At 50.1% G+C, this 18,207-nt stretch overlaps 1 protein-coding gene across 7 annotated transcripts in view; it reads left to right on the top strand.

Moving 5' to 3' along the window:
* PACSIN3 (protein kinase C and casein kinase substrate in neurons 3) overlaps positions 1-15,235 on the top strand; it is a 33,739-nt gene extending 18,504 nt beyond the window's left edge. For 3 of the 7 annotated variants that reach the window (XM_032782190.2, XM_032782189.2, XM_032782191.2), the window contains exons 2-12: positions 1,476-1,544; positions 3,811-3,880; positions 5,426-5,526; positions 6,012-6,168; positions 7,224-7,459; positions 7,931-8,086; positions 8,744-8,919; positions 9,900-10,020; positions 10,533-10,666; positions 11,581-11,741; positions 14,903-15,235. In XM_032782190.2, the coding sequence (XP_032638081.1) occupies positions 5,473-5,526; positions 6,012-6,168; positions 7,224-7,459; positions 7,931-8,086; positions 8,744-8,919; positions 9,900-10,020; positions 10,533-10,666; positions 11,581-11,741; positions 14,903-15,018 (1,311 nt within the window). In that variant the 5' untranslated portion in view covers positions 1,476-1,544; positions 3,811-3,880; positions 5,426-5,472 and the 3' untranslated portion in view covers positions 15,019-15,235. Of the gene's footprint in view, positions 1-1,475; positions 1,545-3,810; positions 3,881-5,425; positions 5,527-6,011; positions 6,169-7,223; positions 7,460-7,930; positions 8,087-8,743; positions 8,920-9,899; positions 10,021-10,532; positions 10,667-11,580; positions 11,742-14,902 lie in introns of those variants that run through there. The other 4 variants (XM_032782194.2, XM_032782193.2, XM_032782195.2 and 1 more) reach the window with 4 other exon arrangements.
* The last annotated feature ends 2,972 nt before the right edge of the window (positions 15,236-18,207 follow it).

Genomic DNA, 18,207 nt, shown 5'->3' with positions numbered 1-18,207 from the left:
CATGGGTATTGGGCTCTTGGTATGCAACGCATGCAGAGTCTGGCTATTCCTTCCCTGTGAGAGAGAGGGAGGGAGGGGAGGGGGCAATTCCGCATTTAGCCTCTTTTGCCTACAGTACTCTAGCCTTTGCCTGTCCTTGGGGAGCAGACAAAACTGTCTAGGGTCAGCCAGTCTTGATGTAAACCAGGAGTGGGGAACCTTTTTTTCTGTCATGGGCCATTGACCCACAGAAAAAAATCAGTCGCAGGCCACTTACCTACCCAGGGTGGGGGGCGCAGTGCTCGGGGCTTCCCCCCCTGCAGTGGGGTGAGCCTCATGAGTGGGGGGAGCGCACCAAGCCTCAGCGTTTCCCTCCCACAGCAGGTCCAGCCAGCACTCGTGGCTCCAGCCCTGCGGGGTAGGGGAGGGCAGAGGCTCAGGGCTTCCTCCCCAACTCAGTGCTCACAACTCCAACCCCGCAGGAGGGTGCTGCAGTCTGGATGAAATTAACCAATGGGCCAGATCTGGCCTGTGGGTCGTAGGATTCCCCACCCCTGGTGTAAATCCTGTGGAGTCACTGGATTTAGAGGATGGAACTGGCTTGTGGCCTGATAACTAGAGGCTGGAAATGACCAAGCAGAGAGAAAAAATCAGCTCCCTTGTACTGACACAGACTAGTTAGTCACCCTGGGGACCACTTCCTGCCATTTCCCTGGGAAGAGCAGAGGGTGAGTTAACAGCTCTTCCACAACCTTTTATTCTCATCACTAGGTCTCAAGCACTGTTGTTTGCCTCTCAATTTGCTCTGGAGGCAGGCGTAGTCCTGCCATAATGGGTTCTCTGGTGCTGAGCCCTGCTTACAGAATGCTCCTGGGTAGGAAATAACTTTCTGAAGAAACCCCGAGCCACTCTAGCACCTTCTTATAACTGAGAGTCTTCCTGCTTGTTTAGATAGCTAGATGGGGTAGCTGATAGTGAGAAGAGGGAATATTATTCTGGCCACATTTTTGCTGTCAGGAGATTTTCTGAAAGCCCTTTTGATTTATGGGGTCTAACTTTTTGGTGTGGAAATCCTGTATTTATTTTTTCTGCTCTCTCAGCCAGCTGCTCTGCAGAAGTCTCTGATGCCCCTGCATGTAGTCTTTCTGCTGCAGAATGAGCCTGAGTCCTGATCAGTCTAACTCTAGTGCTCTTGCAGGAGCAGGCAAGGCAACACAGTATGTGATTCTCTTCCACTACTGGTGTGGAAGGGAGGAGAGGGAGACAGGTGCACGTCTCCTCCTGCCCCCCACCACCCAATCCTGACCTGCCACATCCTTTGCTCTTCCAGTACTGCTACTATCTCTGCCAAAGAACCTTGGGTCTGACCTACATACCCCCTACTATTGTGGTATTGTGGCCTCTCCTGTACAGCAATTGCCAGCACTCTGCTGTGTTAAGATGTCCACAAGATACTCTGCTGTGACCACAAAACTAATGTAATTTTGTATTTTAAGGCGGGCTTGGAGTCTCCATTGGTGAAATGACCCCCTAACGGTACAGCCAACCTCAGGCATTCAAAAATCGTAAGTTTGGTTTCAAAATGCATTTGAAAAATTTCCCTTTTTGTAGTGCACTTGGGTCATAGTTTCTAAGCTTTTTATCCTCAACAGCTGTGAGGGCTGGGAACCCTTTAAAATGAAAGTGGAGAGTCTCTTGTAATACTGTTACCCCGGGACCTGGGGCTCTAAGAAAATACCAGTGATTCCCAGACTTGCAATAAAATGGCAACACTGTCAAAGCTGTCCAGCAGTCAGAGCTTCCTTCTGCTTCTAGTTTGTCTCCTTCCCCACAAATAAAACCCCCACTCCTCAAAGCCACCCCAGGGATTCTCCTACTTGGAGTTTGGGCTGGCTTTGCCATCCCACTAGCCTCAGAGTGTGGTACATAGATCTACAAAGAAATTTTTGTGCTAGTAAACTCTCCTGGCTATCCCTGCCCTCAAGCTGTTGGTGGGAGCGGACAGCACACATGATGCTGTAGGAATAACCAACTTGGAGGACAAGCCTCTTGCTCTTTCTGGGGCTCAGAGTGGCAGTGGCATCTACCTTTCTCGGTGCTTGAGTTCGTTATAAAGTGTTCTCTTCAAGTCTGCATGTGAGGTCAGTATGACCTGGTGACTGACATGGATTCAGTGTGTAGGAGCTCTGGAAAGAGCTTGTACAAAAAAGGGTCCCTCTCATTTCCTGATGTGTCTCTTCTACCAAGACAGACCCACTGGACTTCTCTAGGGCCTGTCCTGCTCCAGGAGAAGCTTGTGCCCTAACCTAATGCCAGATACTTCTGGGTTGCGAAGCCCATTATTTCTGGTGTTAAGACATAGTAAATCCATCTGGGTTTGCAGTTCTGGGGTTGATTAATAGCTTTGGCAGCTAAAGAAGCCACCTGTCTGACTCCTAAATTGAATCTTTGATGTAAAAACTGCAGAAAAAATGGACCTGGGTTCTCAGTGTCCTTTAGTCTCTTTTCTGACTGACTGCTCCCTAGATGGAGCATGGCTGCTCCACAGCACATTAAACAATTTTCAGCTGCAACCCCCAAACTCTCACATGGGGTAGTCAGTCAGGACTGGAAACCAGAGTCTGAAAGCATGTCAGTGATTCATCGCTCACTGGGTGGTAGCGGGAGGACTCAATACTTTGTTTAAAGGTGACCTGAGAAGAATTTTTTTAAATTGGTCTTATCCCTCTTGCTTCTTTATGAAGGAGAAATAAGGCCTGGGAGATAGGTTAAATATATGTGTTTAACTGCTTATGTGTTACCTTAGAGATTTCCAGAGTGTAAAGTCTGGTGGTATTGGAGGATGACTAGAAGTCCCAGGGATGCCTACACTTTAACTGAAGGGGCAATGCGATGCCTCTTTAACACTTAAAGGTTAGCACAGTGACTCAAGCCGCCCCTCATCCCCTTCCCTTACCCCTGCCTTTCCCTGCCAAATCTTAGTTTGACTAAATCCCCTCCCTTCTCAGGTGCTGCGGCTTCCATTCTGTTGGCTCTTGTGTTATCTCCATGTAATTAATTCTCTGCTGTTGTAGCCTTCTAGCTTCAGCAGGATGTCCATTTTTAACACAGAAAAATCAATCAAAACAAACAAAGCCAATCCAAACACGAAATGTTACTACTATTTGGAGTACAAGCTCCTTGGGGAGGGATTGTCTCCTCATGTTTATACAGTGCCTAGCACAGTGGGGTCCTGGTCTATGAGTGGGATTGCTAGTACTGCAATAAAATGTCTAAATCACTTAGCTCTTTCGCCTAATGGCACTAGAGAAGGCTTTTGCCTGTTGATTCTCCTGCACATCATGATAGACGGCACTAGGCTTAACCAAAAAACCAAGTGTGCGCAGCAGTGGGAGAAGCTAGAGAAGACATGTGGGCTGTACTGCAACAGAAGGGAGGACCGAGCTCAGTGCAGCTGCTGTGCATGGGAAACCTCATTTAGTTTAGTCCATTCCAGCACTGGGCTGTCCCTTTAGCTCAGCTGTTATAACAGCACCTTTCCCGCACAATGCCGTCATGCTGCCCCACTGCTTCTATTTTAAATCTCTGGGACTAGATCTTGTGACACAGGGATTTGGCATCTCCCCTACATGCTGGAATGTGGCACCTTGGAAGATGGAGAGTAGCAACAGCTGCTGTATCGGGAGTGCCCCTCCTTGCCTTGAGCACAGGGCGAGACCCAGGTTCCTATCCTAGGACTGTTACTTGTCAGAACAGCAGTGTCTCTGTCTGTGTCAGAGCAGCAGAGTCTGACTGTCTGTACATCTCTTTCTTACCCACCACCACGTTTAGAGTTGGAGCAGCCCAAGAAGTCACTCCTGGCAGCTGGGGCCTCCAGAGTGCTCGTTCTTCTCTCTTTCAGGTATGTAGTTACTTTGTTGCTGGGCACAGGAGTGGAACTACTCCAGCTGTAGTCATGCAAAGTTATTTCACAGGCTGGCTATCAGGGCTGCTGGTGAGGGGAGGAGTCCTTCTGCATTTAAGGTTTTATGCCCAAATCTTCTGTTTGGTATAACGACTTGCTCCTGTAACTGAAGGGGAGTTTCTTGGAGGGCAGTGAGGTTGGGGGAAGTTGGAACTTTCTTGGGAAGCCGGAGGAATTTCTTTGATTCCCCTCTAACACCCTTCATATTACCCAAATGTGCTGCTCAGGCAGATGATACTTAACCCCCTCCTTGGTTCCCTCTGTATGTCTTATGAAGTCTACCATGGGGCTCTTATTGTGTGGCTGATAGTCCAGAAAGCAGACGCTGAGAAGGACTGAGGGGACATGGGAGATCTGGTCTCTTGGACTGATCTCAGGCTTCTGGTGTGTGAGTTCTGCCTTGGGGCTGGCAGAGTGAGCAGATACCTTTCTAGGGTGTGAGGGAAGCTTTTTATAACTGGGAATGTGCAACAGGAGAAGAGCAGCAGCAAAGCATGTCAATCCTATGTTAATCAAAACTTGCCTGAGACAGGCCTGTCTTTGCTCCTTACTCAGGCCTTTCTCCTGTCTCCCTCTGTCACCTTCCCGCCCCAAGGGTGGCAGTGCCAGGACCGTCCTGAGCACCACCATCAGGGCAGTCCTCGTGTGGCAGCAGTGCCAGGATCATCCCAGTCACAGCCAAAATTTATCTATTGGGCTGAATAGGATTTGGTAGTGATAGTGTATCAGTGTGGAGTGAGATGGGGCCTTGTTGCCTTCTACACCAGACTCCCTGTGCCCAACAGGAATGTGGTGACAGACTGTGGCCTAATGTAAGTTGTGATGTTCCCAAGAAGCTAGTTCTGCCCAGAAACCCAAACACATCTTTGGATAGATGGCACTAGGTGTGGCTATAGTTCCCTTCCTAGCCCGACAGGCTGCACCTCATTCAGGACATGCCTTCCTGGTGACCCTTGGGTTTTGTTTTCTGTAGTCAGTAACTGATGTAATCCCTTAATCCTCCTCACTCTTTTATATTGGGACACTAGAGTCATCTCTTTCAACACAACTTATTTTAAGTGTTTCAAGGCTGAGCATGCTCAGTAGTTTAATGTCTCTTCCTCTGATGGTCTTGGTGTGAAAAGGAGGAGCCTCTGCTGAGGCTAACAGTGCTGATGAAAGGTGCTGGACTTACCAGGGTCTCCAGGACAGGTGTAGTCTGGGTGGTGGCAGGGCCAGTTTCCTCCACAACATCCCTTCTAATATGCCACAAGCCTCTCCCACATGGATCCCTTCTAGTGGGGAGAGGAGTTAAGTCTGCATGGCCAGTTCAGTGCTGGAACTGAGTAAGGGGGTTGATAAGTGTCAGTGGTGCTGTGATATGGACACTTGCCCACTGGTAACTGAACTGAATTCCCTTCCATAAGTGTTGAGTTGTCGGGATGGTGCGTAGCTGAATCCCAGACAGTGTCATGCTACAAACAGCTCTTCTTTCTCTTCCAGCTGCACTGAAATCTGCAAAAATTCTTTGCTGCAAGAAAACCAGGGTTATGTCATCAGAAGATGATGTTGGTGGGGAGGCTCCTGGGGGCAGTTTTTGGGAGGTAAGGTGGGATCATTAAGAGGGAGGAAAATGTCTTTTACATGTCACCCATAGAGTTATGGCGTGGGTCTCAAGCTCCCTGGGTAATATACTATTCCCCTGGAGTGGTGGGGAGGGAGAGACACTGACTTGCTTTTGGGACTGATATACTTCTCTGGAGGGGGTTCAATAGGGTGTATAGGCCTTGGTGTAAGGGGGAGGTGTCTCCTCCCTTCTCAGAAGCTACTGAGTGATGCCTCTGTTCTAGACCTGAATCAGCACCAACAGAGAAGAATGTGAAGCCAGAATATCCCACCTTTTAAACCTCCCAGAATATATTCGCTGCCTCCTGCGGAAGCTCTAGGTGGGGTCCTAGCCCAGCTGCTAGCCTCAGCAGGACCTGCCCTCACTATGTGGTGGTCTGACCTGCTCCCTCTGGCTCCTAGGGTGGGTGGATGGGTGGGTGTGAAGTCAATGCAATGGGACTGACGCTGTCTGCTCTTTCAGGCTGGTAACTACAGGCGGACAGTGAAGCGTGTAGATGATGGGCACCGTCTCTGTAACGACCTCATCTCCTGCTTCCAGGAGCGAGCCAAGATTGAGAAGAACTATGCCCAGCAGCTAACAGACTGGTCCCGCAAATGGAGGACTGCTGTGGAGAAGGGTGAGGCAGGCAGGCTGGGGTGGGCACAGGCTTCAGGAGAAGCTCTCTGCTCCTAGAGCACCCTGTCTCACTGTGATTGGGGCTGTCTGTAGAAGATGAGCACACCCATTGGGCAACATGGAGCTGGAGTTCTTGTATTCTTCTTTCCTGGCTCAAACCAAGTAGCTCTAGGACAGGGATGCTCTGTGGTTCCTGTCCAGCCACCAGTTCTCTGATCCCTTCAGGGAAGGGATGTTCCCTCTGATTTCCAAGTGCTCCATTACAAAAAAATGTTTGCCAGACTGGAGAGGGGAGGTTCAGGCTTAGAGTGTGTACAAGGGAAGATCTGTAGCCTGACTAAAGGATGACTTGGGAGGAGAGGATGGGGACACAAGTGCCTAAGAGACTCTAATGGCAAGTGATTGACATCACAAGGTGATAGGGCCTTAAAGTATAACAAGGAATGAGGGGGTATTGGAACAGATGCCCTAAAGTGCCCAGTAGCCTGTGAAATTGGCCTTAAGCTCCAGCCAGGGGGCTGCCATTGCTTCCCTCTTCTAAGCTCAGCTCAGGGTATGGCTACACTTGAAATTTCAAAGCGCTGCCATGGCAGCGCTTTGAAGTGGGAGTGTGGGGGGGGTGCCAGCACTGGGAGCCATGCTCCCAGCGCTGCAGTACTGATTACACTGAGGCTTTACAGCACTGTATCTTGCAGCGCTCAGGGGTGTGTTTTTTCACACTCCTGAGCATGAAAGTTGCAGTGCTGTAAAGTGCCAGTGTAGCCAAGCCCTCAGACAAAGCCCCTGAGGAATATTTTGTAGGGACTCACCCTGCACTGACTGAAGCAGGACTAGATCATCAGCTATGGATGTTCATTGCTAATACCTGACTCTGAGCTGTAACACCTAGTCCTTCCTCTCTTTCCTATCTGTGCAGAGAACAGTCCACGTTGGCCTGAGTACTTTTTGGTGGTGGCAGAGGTGTCCTGCGTTATGAGGGAAGGCTGGCTTTTGAACTTGGTCCCCATATCCGTGGACATAGGGTTGTAATGGCCACTCTTGTGTTTGCTCCTCCAGGCCCTCAGTATGGCACACTAGAGAAGACTTGGCACGCCTTCTTGACAGCCGCAGACAAGCTGAGTGAGGTTCATCTAGAGGTGCGGAACCATCTTGCTGGTGAAGATGCAGACAAGATGAAGGTCTGGCAGAAGGAGGCCTACCATAAGCAGATGATTGGTGGGTTCAAGGAGACTAAAGAAGCAGAGGATGGATTCCGTAAGGCCCAGAAACCCTGGGTGAAGAAGCTGAAAGATGTGAGCAAGGAGTGTGTGTAAGGCAGAGGGGGCTGGGATGCTGAGGCTAAACATTTTTGCCTGGAGTGCAGTTAACTTGGGTGTACTTTGTTTAGGCCTCTCTTAGATTGTGGGGGTTGATTCTGTTCGGTGTGGCTGGGTCCTTGCCCATGGCAGACTTCCAGCCTTCCTTGGTGCAGCAATATCTAAGGTTGGTGGGCTGGGGCCCTCCTGTGTGGCAACCTGTGACTTTATAGGAGGTGACTTCCTGGCTGTGTCATTCAGGGGAAGCCTTTCCCTTTGAGCGTGGCAGGCTGATGGCTGAGCTGGCCACTCCCGATGGGGCTTGCTCCTGTGTAATGTTTGCTGGCAGTAACAAAGGCTGAAAAACAACACCTACCAATTCTTCTCCCACCCCACAGCAACATGTAAGGGATGGAGAAGTTTGTGTTGGGGCATCTGGCTCTGTTTTTACAGAACTACTTGTGTTAGGTGGAGACCTCTAAGAAGAACTATCACACAGCCCGGAAGGATGAGAAGACTGCACAGACACGTGAGAACCATGCCAAGGCAGATTCCTCAATCTCACAGGAGCAGCTGCACAAGCTGCAGGAGCGTGTGGAGAAATGTGCACAAGAGGCTGAGAAGGTGAGTGTGCCCAATGTGGACTCATACCATTAGGGGTCACTATACTAGCGAGGCATGGGGAGAAGAGACTTGAAATAAGTGTGTTTAAGGCAGAAGTCAACTTAGCTCCTGGTCCTACAGGGTGCCAAGTATCCTCGCTGCCTGCTGACTTCAGTGGGAAATGTGGGAGCTCGGTACCTCATGGGACTGACCTATAGCTAGCCAGGTCCTGGTGACAAGGATCAGACCGCGCACCTGGTGCTGTGTAACAAATAGTTCCAGGCTACTGCTCCACAGGATAGAAGCTGCAGTGCAGAAGGATCTGGCCCAGGAGTGACTAGTGTGCATGTTTAGCTGAATGCAGAGTTGTAGAGCTACTTAATGGAGAGCTGAAGAGCTGAGTGTGTGTGTGTGTGTGTCTGTCTCTGTCTCCCTTTCCCCCCCCCCCCCCCCAGCTGGGAAAGTCACTGCCATTGGAGAACTAGGGAAGGTGTCAAAGGCAGAGAGGGGTCATTCATATGGCAGGACTGGGAGCCTGGCTCTGGGGAGAAAGGGGCTTGCCTGGGTTCCCCTGATGTTTCCATACACCACACTTAGCTGTGGAGGGAACTCTGTGCTGGGTCCCCCGATGGAGAGAACCGGTTGGCTTATGTTTGTTCTCTCTCCCGGCTGCTGCAGTGTAAGGATCAGTATGAGAAGATGCTGGAGGAGCTAAACCGCTACAATCCCCGCTACATGGAGGACATGGAACAGGTGTTTGAGGGCTGCCAGGAGGCAGAGTGCAAGCGACTGTGCTTCTTCAAGGAGATGTTCCTGGATCTACACCAACACCTCAACATCTCCATTAATGAAAGGTACCTACCTGTTCAGCGTGCCCTGGTCTGTGACAGGGGATATTCACTTCATGGCCTCTTGGAAAGGAGACCGTGTGGGGGTGGGGGTGTCCTATTTCCCCTTCTAAGGTGTCTGAGTGAATAGTTGCAGTCCGACCACAGCTTGTCTCTGGTTTTATTCAGGGAGGGTTCCGCCTCAGTTTGAGGATTCCACTGCTCCTACCATCATGCACCCTTCTTGTGGGTGTGAGTCTTTAGTTTACTCAGTCCTTCACTTTGAAGTGAAGGCTGTTACATGCCTCTAAGGGGATGTCTACTCTATATCTGGGTGCACAGACCTACCCCCAGGCTTCAGAGCCTGAGCTGCCATTTCTGCACAGCTATTTTTAGTGAGCCAGCTCCACTATGGACCCAGGTTGAGAGAGAGACTCCCAGATGTGGTATAGACATACCCCAACTCACTGCTCCATAATCTTTGACGGCCAACACCACCCCATTCTCCAGCTATTGGAGGGACACTTAACCTGCTTCCTTTGGTGTGATATGAGTCAGGAGACGTGTAATACTGTGCAGGAGCATGGAGGTAGCCGTTGCAGCCTCCCAGGATGGTGTGTGGTTTGTTTGTTTTTTTGTTTGTTTTTTTTTGTGTAGGGTCAGAGAACATTATACATCAAACAGACCCATTTCCCGGCATCTCTTCATGGAATTCTGCCAACCCTCTGCAAGTTCCAGCAGCAGGGCATCCCCAGCTGTCTGTGTCCCTGTGAGCCAGGCCAACTGGCTCCCTGCTCCATCTCTGAGGGGATGGTGTTTCTATGGAGTGGGATGTGTGTGGCTTGTGAAATGCTTTGGGGTTAAAGGCACTGGAGCACAGCCTCTAATCCCTAGTGGTTCTTGAAGTGGGATGATGTGGTGGTAAAAGGGGAGACTTATGCACCTGACAGTAATCTGAGGCTGTACAGAGACTTGCTCACTGACATTGGTTCTGCTTCTGCTTGCAGTTTCCATGCACTGTACCGGGATCTGTACCAGGGAATTGTGGCTGCAGATGACCAGGAGGACCTGAAATGGTGGCGCAACACACATGGGCCAGGCATGGCCATGAATTGGCCACAGTTTGAGGTGGCATATCCCTCTAGAATATATTTCCACATGCCGCAGGGCTACTTTATTGTACTCGTACTCTGTGGCTTCCCCCTGCCCTCTGAGACTCCTCCCACTGGAAAAGGCTCTATCCCTGCTCACCTGGGATCATGATGTTTGCACCTTTTTTTTTTTTTTTTTTTTTTTTGAGGAGATAGTACTGGAAGTTCCACCCCTGTGATAACTGGGGAGTTGCCATGCCAGCTACAATGCAATCATTCTGGCCCCGCACCCAGCTCTGGTCAGGGATGGGGGTTTACACTAAGGGTAATGAGACATGCTGCATCCTCCCCTCCCCCGCACCCGCAGTCCTCAGGCCTGATCATACTGCCTTTGCAGGGCTCTTATTTGGCAGACTATTCCATTGCATTGCTTGGACATTAAATATGGTTCTGTGTTCTTGTGCCTCCTATCTTCCTCCCTGGCAGTAGAATAAACTGTGTCAAAGCTCTCTGGACTCAGGGGACTGATGTTCCTTTCCTTCTGGACAGGAATGGACCCTGGAAACCCAGCGGCCAATCAGCAAGAAGGCGAAAAGCAGTAAAAGTGCTGAAGATGTCATGCTGACCAGCATTGTGCCCACACGAGATGGTGTCTCTCAGACCCCTTCACAGACACGGCAAGGGTAAGGGCTGAAGCCTGGGACTGTCTTCCCTGGATATGAGCATCTTATGGTTTGGTGTGGGGTGCTACATGGTCAAAACTTGACAAGCCCAGTGGTGACAGTTTACACAATTCAGGTAGCTGCTTCCTCTTCCAGGATCTGTAGTAAATGAGTTAGAGAATGGGAAGGGGCTTAGGAAATCAGTCCTATGGTGGTCACTTCCTTCCTGACCCAGAAGACGACATCTCCTGCTGGCACAAATGAAGCTTAGAGTTGAACATGGGAGGGAAGGAGTTGGAAACAATCTGGGTGGAGCTGTCTCCAGGCAGCTGGATTCAGGGCCCTATTTGCTAATCAACAGGTTTTCCTACCAAACGGAGAAGAACAATTTCTTCTATGACACCCTGAGGGCATCAGCCCATTTGAAGTTAGTATGGAACACAACCTATCCAGGAGGTGTCTGGGTTCAAAGTATCTGTGTTCTGCTCTTCCTTTCTCCTCTGCTCTGGCCCCGGAGTTAGGGAAACCAGCTGAGTCTGCCCTGGGGGGATGTGGCCTCCTTTCTCTTTCAGGACTGTTTCCAGCTGTGTGTGTTTTGGAAATACCTGAACTTCCTTGTATTTAAAATTGGCTTGGTCTGTCCTGGGTGAGGGGTGTCTGCTGAGTGGGGCTGGGGCTTGAAAGGGAGCTGCTGTTTGGACTAGTTACCTGCACAACCCCCTGGGATTCCGCAGTTTTCTAACTTTTCCTGGTCTCTCTTTCCCGTACGTTTCCACCCTTCTGTCCTGCCTCTCTGTCTCCTCCTGGCTCAACAGTATAGTTGTCCCTGGGGCTCTACGGTGGTGCATGACTCAGGCGATGAGGAGGCGCTTCAGAGGGTCAGTCCTGAGTTTGAGATGAGTCTGGATTTCTGTTTTTGCTCCCCATACATGCAGCGGTGGGAAAGAGGATATGTCAGAGTGGTCCGATGACGACACTCCCAAGAAGTGCCTGGATGCCAATGGGCACGAGGAGGACGTAAAAGTACCAGGTGTACAGGTGCGAGCGCTGTATGATTACACAGGACAGGAGGCTGATGAACTGAGCTTTAAAGCAGGTACAGAGGCATTAACCCCTTGCCACTACCACTTGGGCTGATGGTTGGAAACCTCCCACTGAGATCTGGATAGCTCCTTGGGAACTGTTCATTGTCTTTGCCCACTGCCCCTGGAGAAGGGCATAGCACTAGGGAGGCCAGCACTCCATTCCACCACGCTGCTCAGTGAGGGGGATCAGCAAGGCTCATATTGTGGAGGAGGCACCTCATGCTTAGTGAGACATTAAAATGCTGAAAAGGGAATTTTTTTTTGAGTCCTGACCAAGGGGTTGGGGAAGAGCAGGCCCATAACCTGATTTGTGTTTGTTTGGCGGAGGATGGGACCTACTTGGTGTGTGTCAGGTGGAAACTCTGAACAAAGACATGAGGTTGAGCCCTTATTAGCAAATGTTGCTCCCTTCGGCCAAAAGTGTGAAAATCTCCAAACTTTTCCCTAGGAACTTAAAGGGGGAGGGTTTGGGTTGCCTTTTTATAAAGTGCCTCCTCTTGCCTTTGTAAAGTGGCCAGACAGAGCTAGTTTTGGGGGGATTAAGTTCTTGTCCGATAAGCTGGAGTGAGGTTAGCAGGAGGAAGCTCCACAAGCCACCACCTAAGGCAGTGGTTCTCAACCTATTTATCATTGTGGGCCACACGTTACTGGGACACAAGTTGAGAACCACAGCCCCCGCCCCCCCGACTCCCTCCACAGAGCTGGGCCAGGAGCAGAGCCCTGTGGCATGCACACTGGGGCTGCCACTCAGCTTGGTGTGCAAGCTGGGCGGCAGCTCTGTCCTTGCAGCACAGAAGCTGGGCGGTCTTTAGCACCCAGCTGTGTGCTAATTGGGCTACATGCAGCCCACTGGTCATGGGTTGTGATATACTGACTTAAGGTGAGGGAGCTTCTGGGACTGGAGTAGTCTGCTCCCAGTAGATGATGAGGCTAAGGAGAACCCTGGGACCTTTCTCTCCACTTCAGCTGTTCGTACTCTGCCTGCCCCTCCCCAGTCTGCCGAGGGGCCATCTGGATCTTGGGAGTGTTTCTAATCTTGCTTGTATTGACTTGCTTGCAGAAACATTGACTCTTTTTCAGGTACTAAAATCCCTGGCCCAGCAAAGGCCTGGTGCATGAGGTCAGCATCTGTGCTGCTGAGTCACTGCTAGATTTCTTGGCACTAACTCACTTACTGGCTCAGTAGAACAGCTTTTAAAGCAATCTCAGCAATAATGTGGATGAGGATAATTGTCTTAGGGGGCAGGAGAGATACAATTTCTCTCTGACACCTGCTGCTTGGGAGGAGATGGAAGATAGCAGGCCCAAGGGCCCCATCCCTCCCCCAAAAGAAACAGCTCTAAATCAAACCAGTTAGTCCCTTCAGTGCTGGGGTCAGCTTATTCCATCCAAATGCTGCTATAACCACCCTGTACTAGTGGGGCTTGAGTTCAACCTGGCTTGCAATGTGACTTTCCTTCCCAGTCTCTGAACAATTGGATGGTCCCACAATGGCTGTCAAATCTCCTTGTCATGGTAGAGACAAAGGATTTCTATTGGTGGCAAGTGATCCTATTCTTTCACTTTCCCAAAGTTCAGAGCTGGGGTAAGGAATGAGAGCCTTTCCTGGCCAATCTCTGTGGGCCTATTCCACAGCTTACTGACTGCATGGTCTTTGGCCAATCATTGAATAGGCATCTAACAGCTAGAACTCCGCAGTTTCTCACTAGTCCTTTCCAACTGCTTCGGAGGAGCCTTGGGCCAGAGAGAATATGAAGCAGGAGTTCCAGCACTAAAACTTGAACTGCTGTGCTCCCCAAGGGCCTTCTCTTGACCTCTCTGGTCCTGGTTTCCTTATCTAGGGAAAAAAAAAAAATCCTTCATGAGCAACATATCCTCCTTTGAGTTCTCTCTATAGAGTTGTGTGCCTGCAATATGGTTCCAGTCCAACGGGAAATATTGAGATGTGGTGGTGAAATCAAGATTAGACTTGTTTGCTGCATTTCACCTGTGTGGGGTTTGTACAGTAACTCCTTGCTTAATGTTGTAATTTTATGTTCCTGAAAAAAGCAACTTTAAGTGAAATGATGTTAAGCGAATCCAATTTTCCCCATAAGAATTAATGTAAATGGGAGGTATCTAGGTTCCAGGGAAATTTTTTTCGCCAGACAGACTTTATATATAAAGTTTTAAACAAACAATTTAATATTGAATACAGACATGATGATTGTGAAGCTTGGTTGAGGTGGTGGAGTAAGAGGGTGGGATATTTCCCAGGGAATGCCTTACTGCTAAATGATGAACTAGCACTCGACTGAGCCCTCAAGGGTTAACACGTTGTTAATGTAGCCTCTCACTCTACAAGGCAGCACAAATGGAGGGAGGAGACACAGCATGGCAGTGGCTGCAAACTTTCCCTGGGGAAACTGAACATGATGATGAGCCCCTGCTATCCCACTGGAGCACATAACTCCCTCCACTTTCCAAAGTGCTGTGGGGGTGTGAGAGAGAGAGAGAGGGAGACACACATGGGGGGGAGGGGGAGGAGAGAGATGCACATTGCCCCTTTAAGTATGCCTGACACCACTCTAAGTACACTGCCTTTTTTAAGTAGATCAGCACGTTGAGACAGCAGCTGCTCCCTCCATCCTGAGCCCTGTCCTATTCCCCAGCCCTGTGGAGATGGGGTACAGGAATGAGGGGTAGGAGTGAGGGAGAGGGGGACATCCTGATATCAGCACTCTCCCTTCTCCCCCTGCCCCCCAGCAAGCAGGAGGCTCTTGGGAGCAGCAAATGGCAGTGAGGGGAGGGACAGCTGAACTGCCCAGCAATTGATAGCCTGCTGGGCCACTGCAGCACAGGGAATTTACGGGAGTGGGGGGCTGCTGATCCACCCCGGTTCCAAGACCCCACCAGCTAGCTCCAACCGGCTGCTCTTTCTGTAAGTAGTGGATAAAGCAGGTGGCTGCCAAACAACTTAAGGGAACATTGCGCAACTTTAAATGAGCATGTTCTCTAATTGATCAGCAACAAAACAACATTAACCAAAACAACATTAAGTGAGGAGGAGATACTGTACTTCTTATTGGGGGGGTCATGCTCCCTTCCCCCTAGGGAGCTATCGAGACCCTGGAAGGTGTATGGACTCTTGACTCTTTTCTAGTGGCAAAGTTTGTGCCGTTTCCTCTTTTAGGTGAAGAGCTAATGAAGATCAGTGAAGAGGATGAGCAGGGCTGGTGCAAAGGCCGGCTTTGCACTGGCCAGGTTGGACTCTATCCTGCTAACTATGTCAAGAGGGTGGGATCATGATTGCTACTTTCATCCTGAGGGGGGTGTGTGTGTGTGTCTCACATGTATATCAGCATCTTCTGCAGAGGTCACCAGGTCACTGCTGGGCCCCTAACCCACATCAACAGCATATGTAGCAATTTATGGACTCTCTGGGGACACTTATTTCTTGTAATCAATGCTTCATTTTAAAATTCTAGAGCTGTAGGGATTTTCTAATAAACAAAAATTGAGTAAAGACTGCTGCTGCCTCTGAGCACTTTAGGGATTTGGAGGGGTCTTAATGTCTTGTGCTGGGATGGGCTATTGGGACATACTGATACCTTGCCACTCTGCTTCTGCTTGTAAAATCTAGCTGAGAGCTCTAGGGTCCATGGTTGGTTGAAGGCTGCTCTGTTACTAAGCTTCCCTCCTTAGGGAAACTTTTAAGACAAATTGCTGTGAGGAAACCTTAGTGTAGCTTCCTTTTTTTGGACCCTTTCAGGTATGGCTGTGGTGGTCTTGGCTCCCCTTCCCACAGGGACTGCCAAAAGCCAAGCGTCCATGGTAATTCATTTAGATCTGCTGGTAGCTTTCAATACCATTCACCTCTAAGTCTCATTGATTGCTCTGTGACTGCAGCTGGAGTAGCTGACATAGCTTGAGTGGCTCTAGTCTATTCTTTTCTCTTCCAAAGATCCAGTACGGTAGGTCTGGTTATTGCTCACCTGCCCAAAGGGCTATCCCAGGTGGAGCATCTTGAGCATGGGTGGTGGGTCTCATAGGCAAGGGGAGGCTGTACCTCCCCAAACAGCCTAGCTTGGGCCTGCCCCCAGGCCAGGTCCCCTCCTACAGTTTCCAGTTCTCTACCCTGGCCCAGGCTGACGGGGGTTAGCTGGCTTGCCTCCTACAGGGACTCAAGGCGGCTGGGGCTGCACTGCGTGCCTGGTCCACCAGGGCTGGGGGCACTGTGGCTGCAGTGGGGGGCTCTGGGCTCCTGCAGGGTAAGTGGAGCCAACCAAGATCTTGAGGTTCAACTAAGTTTCCCATCCTAGTCAATATTTATGCCAGACAGCTGGGGGGATGCTGAAGTGTCACAAAATATGTCCAGGGTGTCATTGGACCAAGGATGGTGCACACTCTCTACTTTCCTACTATCTGGCTGGGACTGGGAAGTGGATGATGTACCTTTTTGGAGCCTCTGACAAGATGAAGTTGACATAGGGGAGAAGAGGCTTCGTGCCTACCCCACTCAGGTTCATGGCACTTTTAGTTTGAAGTGGGTTTTTGGATCCTTGATAACTGTAGCTCAAACTACCTCTTCTGTCTGTAAAGGTACTTGTAAGCACTTCTCACATGGCCAAGACCCTCTCCCACATCCTTCAGGCCCTTGACTTGCAACTGGATGACTGTATTGCACTCTACATGGGGTTCAGTGCTTGCAGACCATTTAGAAGCAATATATGGTATAGAATGCACCTACCTGCTTCGCAACAGAAGCTACCTTACCCCAGTTCCACTAGCTTCCCAACTATTTCCAGGTGCCATTCAGTGATGGTGATTTATAAAGCCTTTTATGGCCTGGGTAGTCTCTCTCTCTTTGTTCCACTGGGGCAACTAAGATCAGGTTGGGGTCTGAAGTTCATGGTGTTAGCATTCAAATATCATGTGGTAGCCTAGGGTCCTTGATTTTGGCCTACATGTGACCTACAGAATGGCTGTAGGAACCCAAATAAATGTAACAGGAGACATTTGAAGTGCAAAACTAAAGGTGAGATTGGAATTAATTTTTCACTGTAAGATTTCAGTCCTGGGCAAGTGAATATCACTGGGATACAGAGGCAAGACTGTAAAAACAGCACTTAGAATTTCACTGAGGAAGGTAACTGCACTTACACACGAGGTGTGCTTGGCCCATGAAAAGTCAAGAAGATACCTGCCGGAGTCAGAATAACTAATGACAAACTTGGGCCAAACACAAAAGAGAGAACTGGAAAACAGGTGCAATGCATTCTGGTAACCCAGATGTTATACAGGCCAACAAAAAAGTTCTAAAGTCTTAGACTAGAAAGAGAACCAACACCCAGGTTCACTTCTTTAACTGTAGAGACAAAAGACAGGGTCAGCACAGAGTTTTGAGTCTGCCTAAGGAGTTACCAAAAACACAAGTAGCAAAATATCTGCTGTGATGGTAGGAGCCAAATTCTTCATCACAATGGATGTACTGACAGGGTTTAGGAGATGGGCCTGGCCACAAAGCTTTGATATTTGCATTTCCAATGCATCATGAGGTTGCCTTTTGGGATATACACCTTTACCCCCATATAACGGGGTCCTCTGGAGACAAATCTTACCATGCTATAGGTGAGAGCACGTTATATTGAACTTGCTTTGGTCCCCCTGCTCCTTGTCCTCTGACTGCCCCCTCCAGAGACCCCTGTCCCTAATCATGCCCAGGACCCCACCCCAACCCCCCTGCTCCCTGACTTCTATCCACCCCAACCCCCCTGCTCCCTGACTTCTATCCACCCACCCCCCCCCACCTCCTGCCAGGCACTCACCGGCAGCAGCAGGAAGCAGAGCAGCCCAGCCCACTCCACTCCACCAGCTCCCAGCTGTGGCATTCTGCTTCCTGCTGCCAGTGAGTGCCTGGAGGTTGGGGAAATGATGCCACCCCGTATCACCTGCGGCGGGAAGCGGAGCGCCACAGCCCAGGCCCACTCTGCTTTCCTTGCCCTGGCCCCAGCCGTGTTGCTCGGGGGGGGGGGGAAGGTCCCGCACTCACTGATAGCAGCAGGAAGTGGAGCAGCCTGGCCCCAGCCTGCTGCACTGCACCAGCTCCCAGCTGTGGCGCTCTGCTTCCCGCCACAGGTGAGTACAGGGGGCATCCTTTCCCCAACCTCCCTGCATTCACTGGCGGGAAATGGAGTGCTGAGGCTAGGAGCTGACACCCTGATCCGCTGGAGCACAGCTTTACTGCATTGTATGCAAACCTATGTTATACTGGGTCACGTTGTATAGGGGTGGAGGTGTATTTGGCACCAGGAGGTATTTCTCTGCACATTGTGCCAGGTTCAGGAAGGTGTCTCAGGAGTGACAATGTACATTGATGCCATCATAATCTGCGGCAGAACCATTCTTGAACTTCAGGAACAACTCTAGAGGGGACTGGAAACCATAAGAAGTAACAACCTTCAAGTGAAGGAGGCTTAAGTTACTGAAATTGAGCAG

Source organism: Chelonoidis abingdonii, chromosome 4 (genome assembly GCF_003597395.2).
Source record: "Chelonoidis abingdonii isolate Lonesome George chromosome 4, CheloAbing_2.0, whole genome shotgun sequence".
Classification (NCBI taxonomy): domain Eukaryota; kingdom Metazoa; phylum Chordata; order Testudines; family Testudinidae; genus Chelonoidis; species Chelonoidis abingdonii.
Note: the sequence above shows the minus strand (reverse complement) of the source record. Positions and strands in the feature narration are given on the sequence as shown.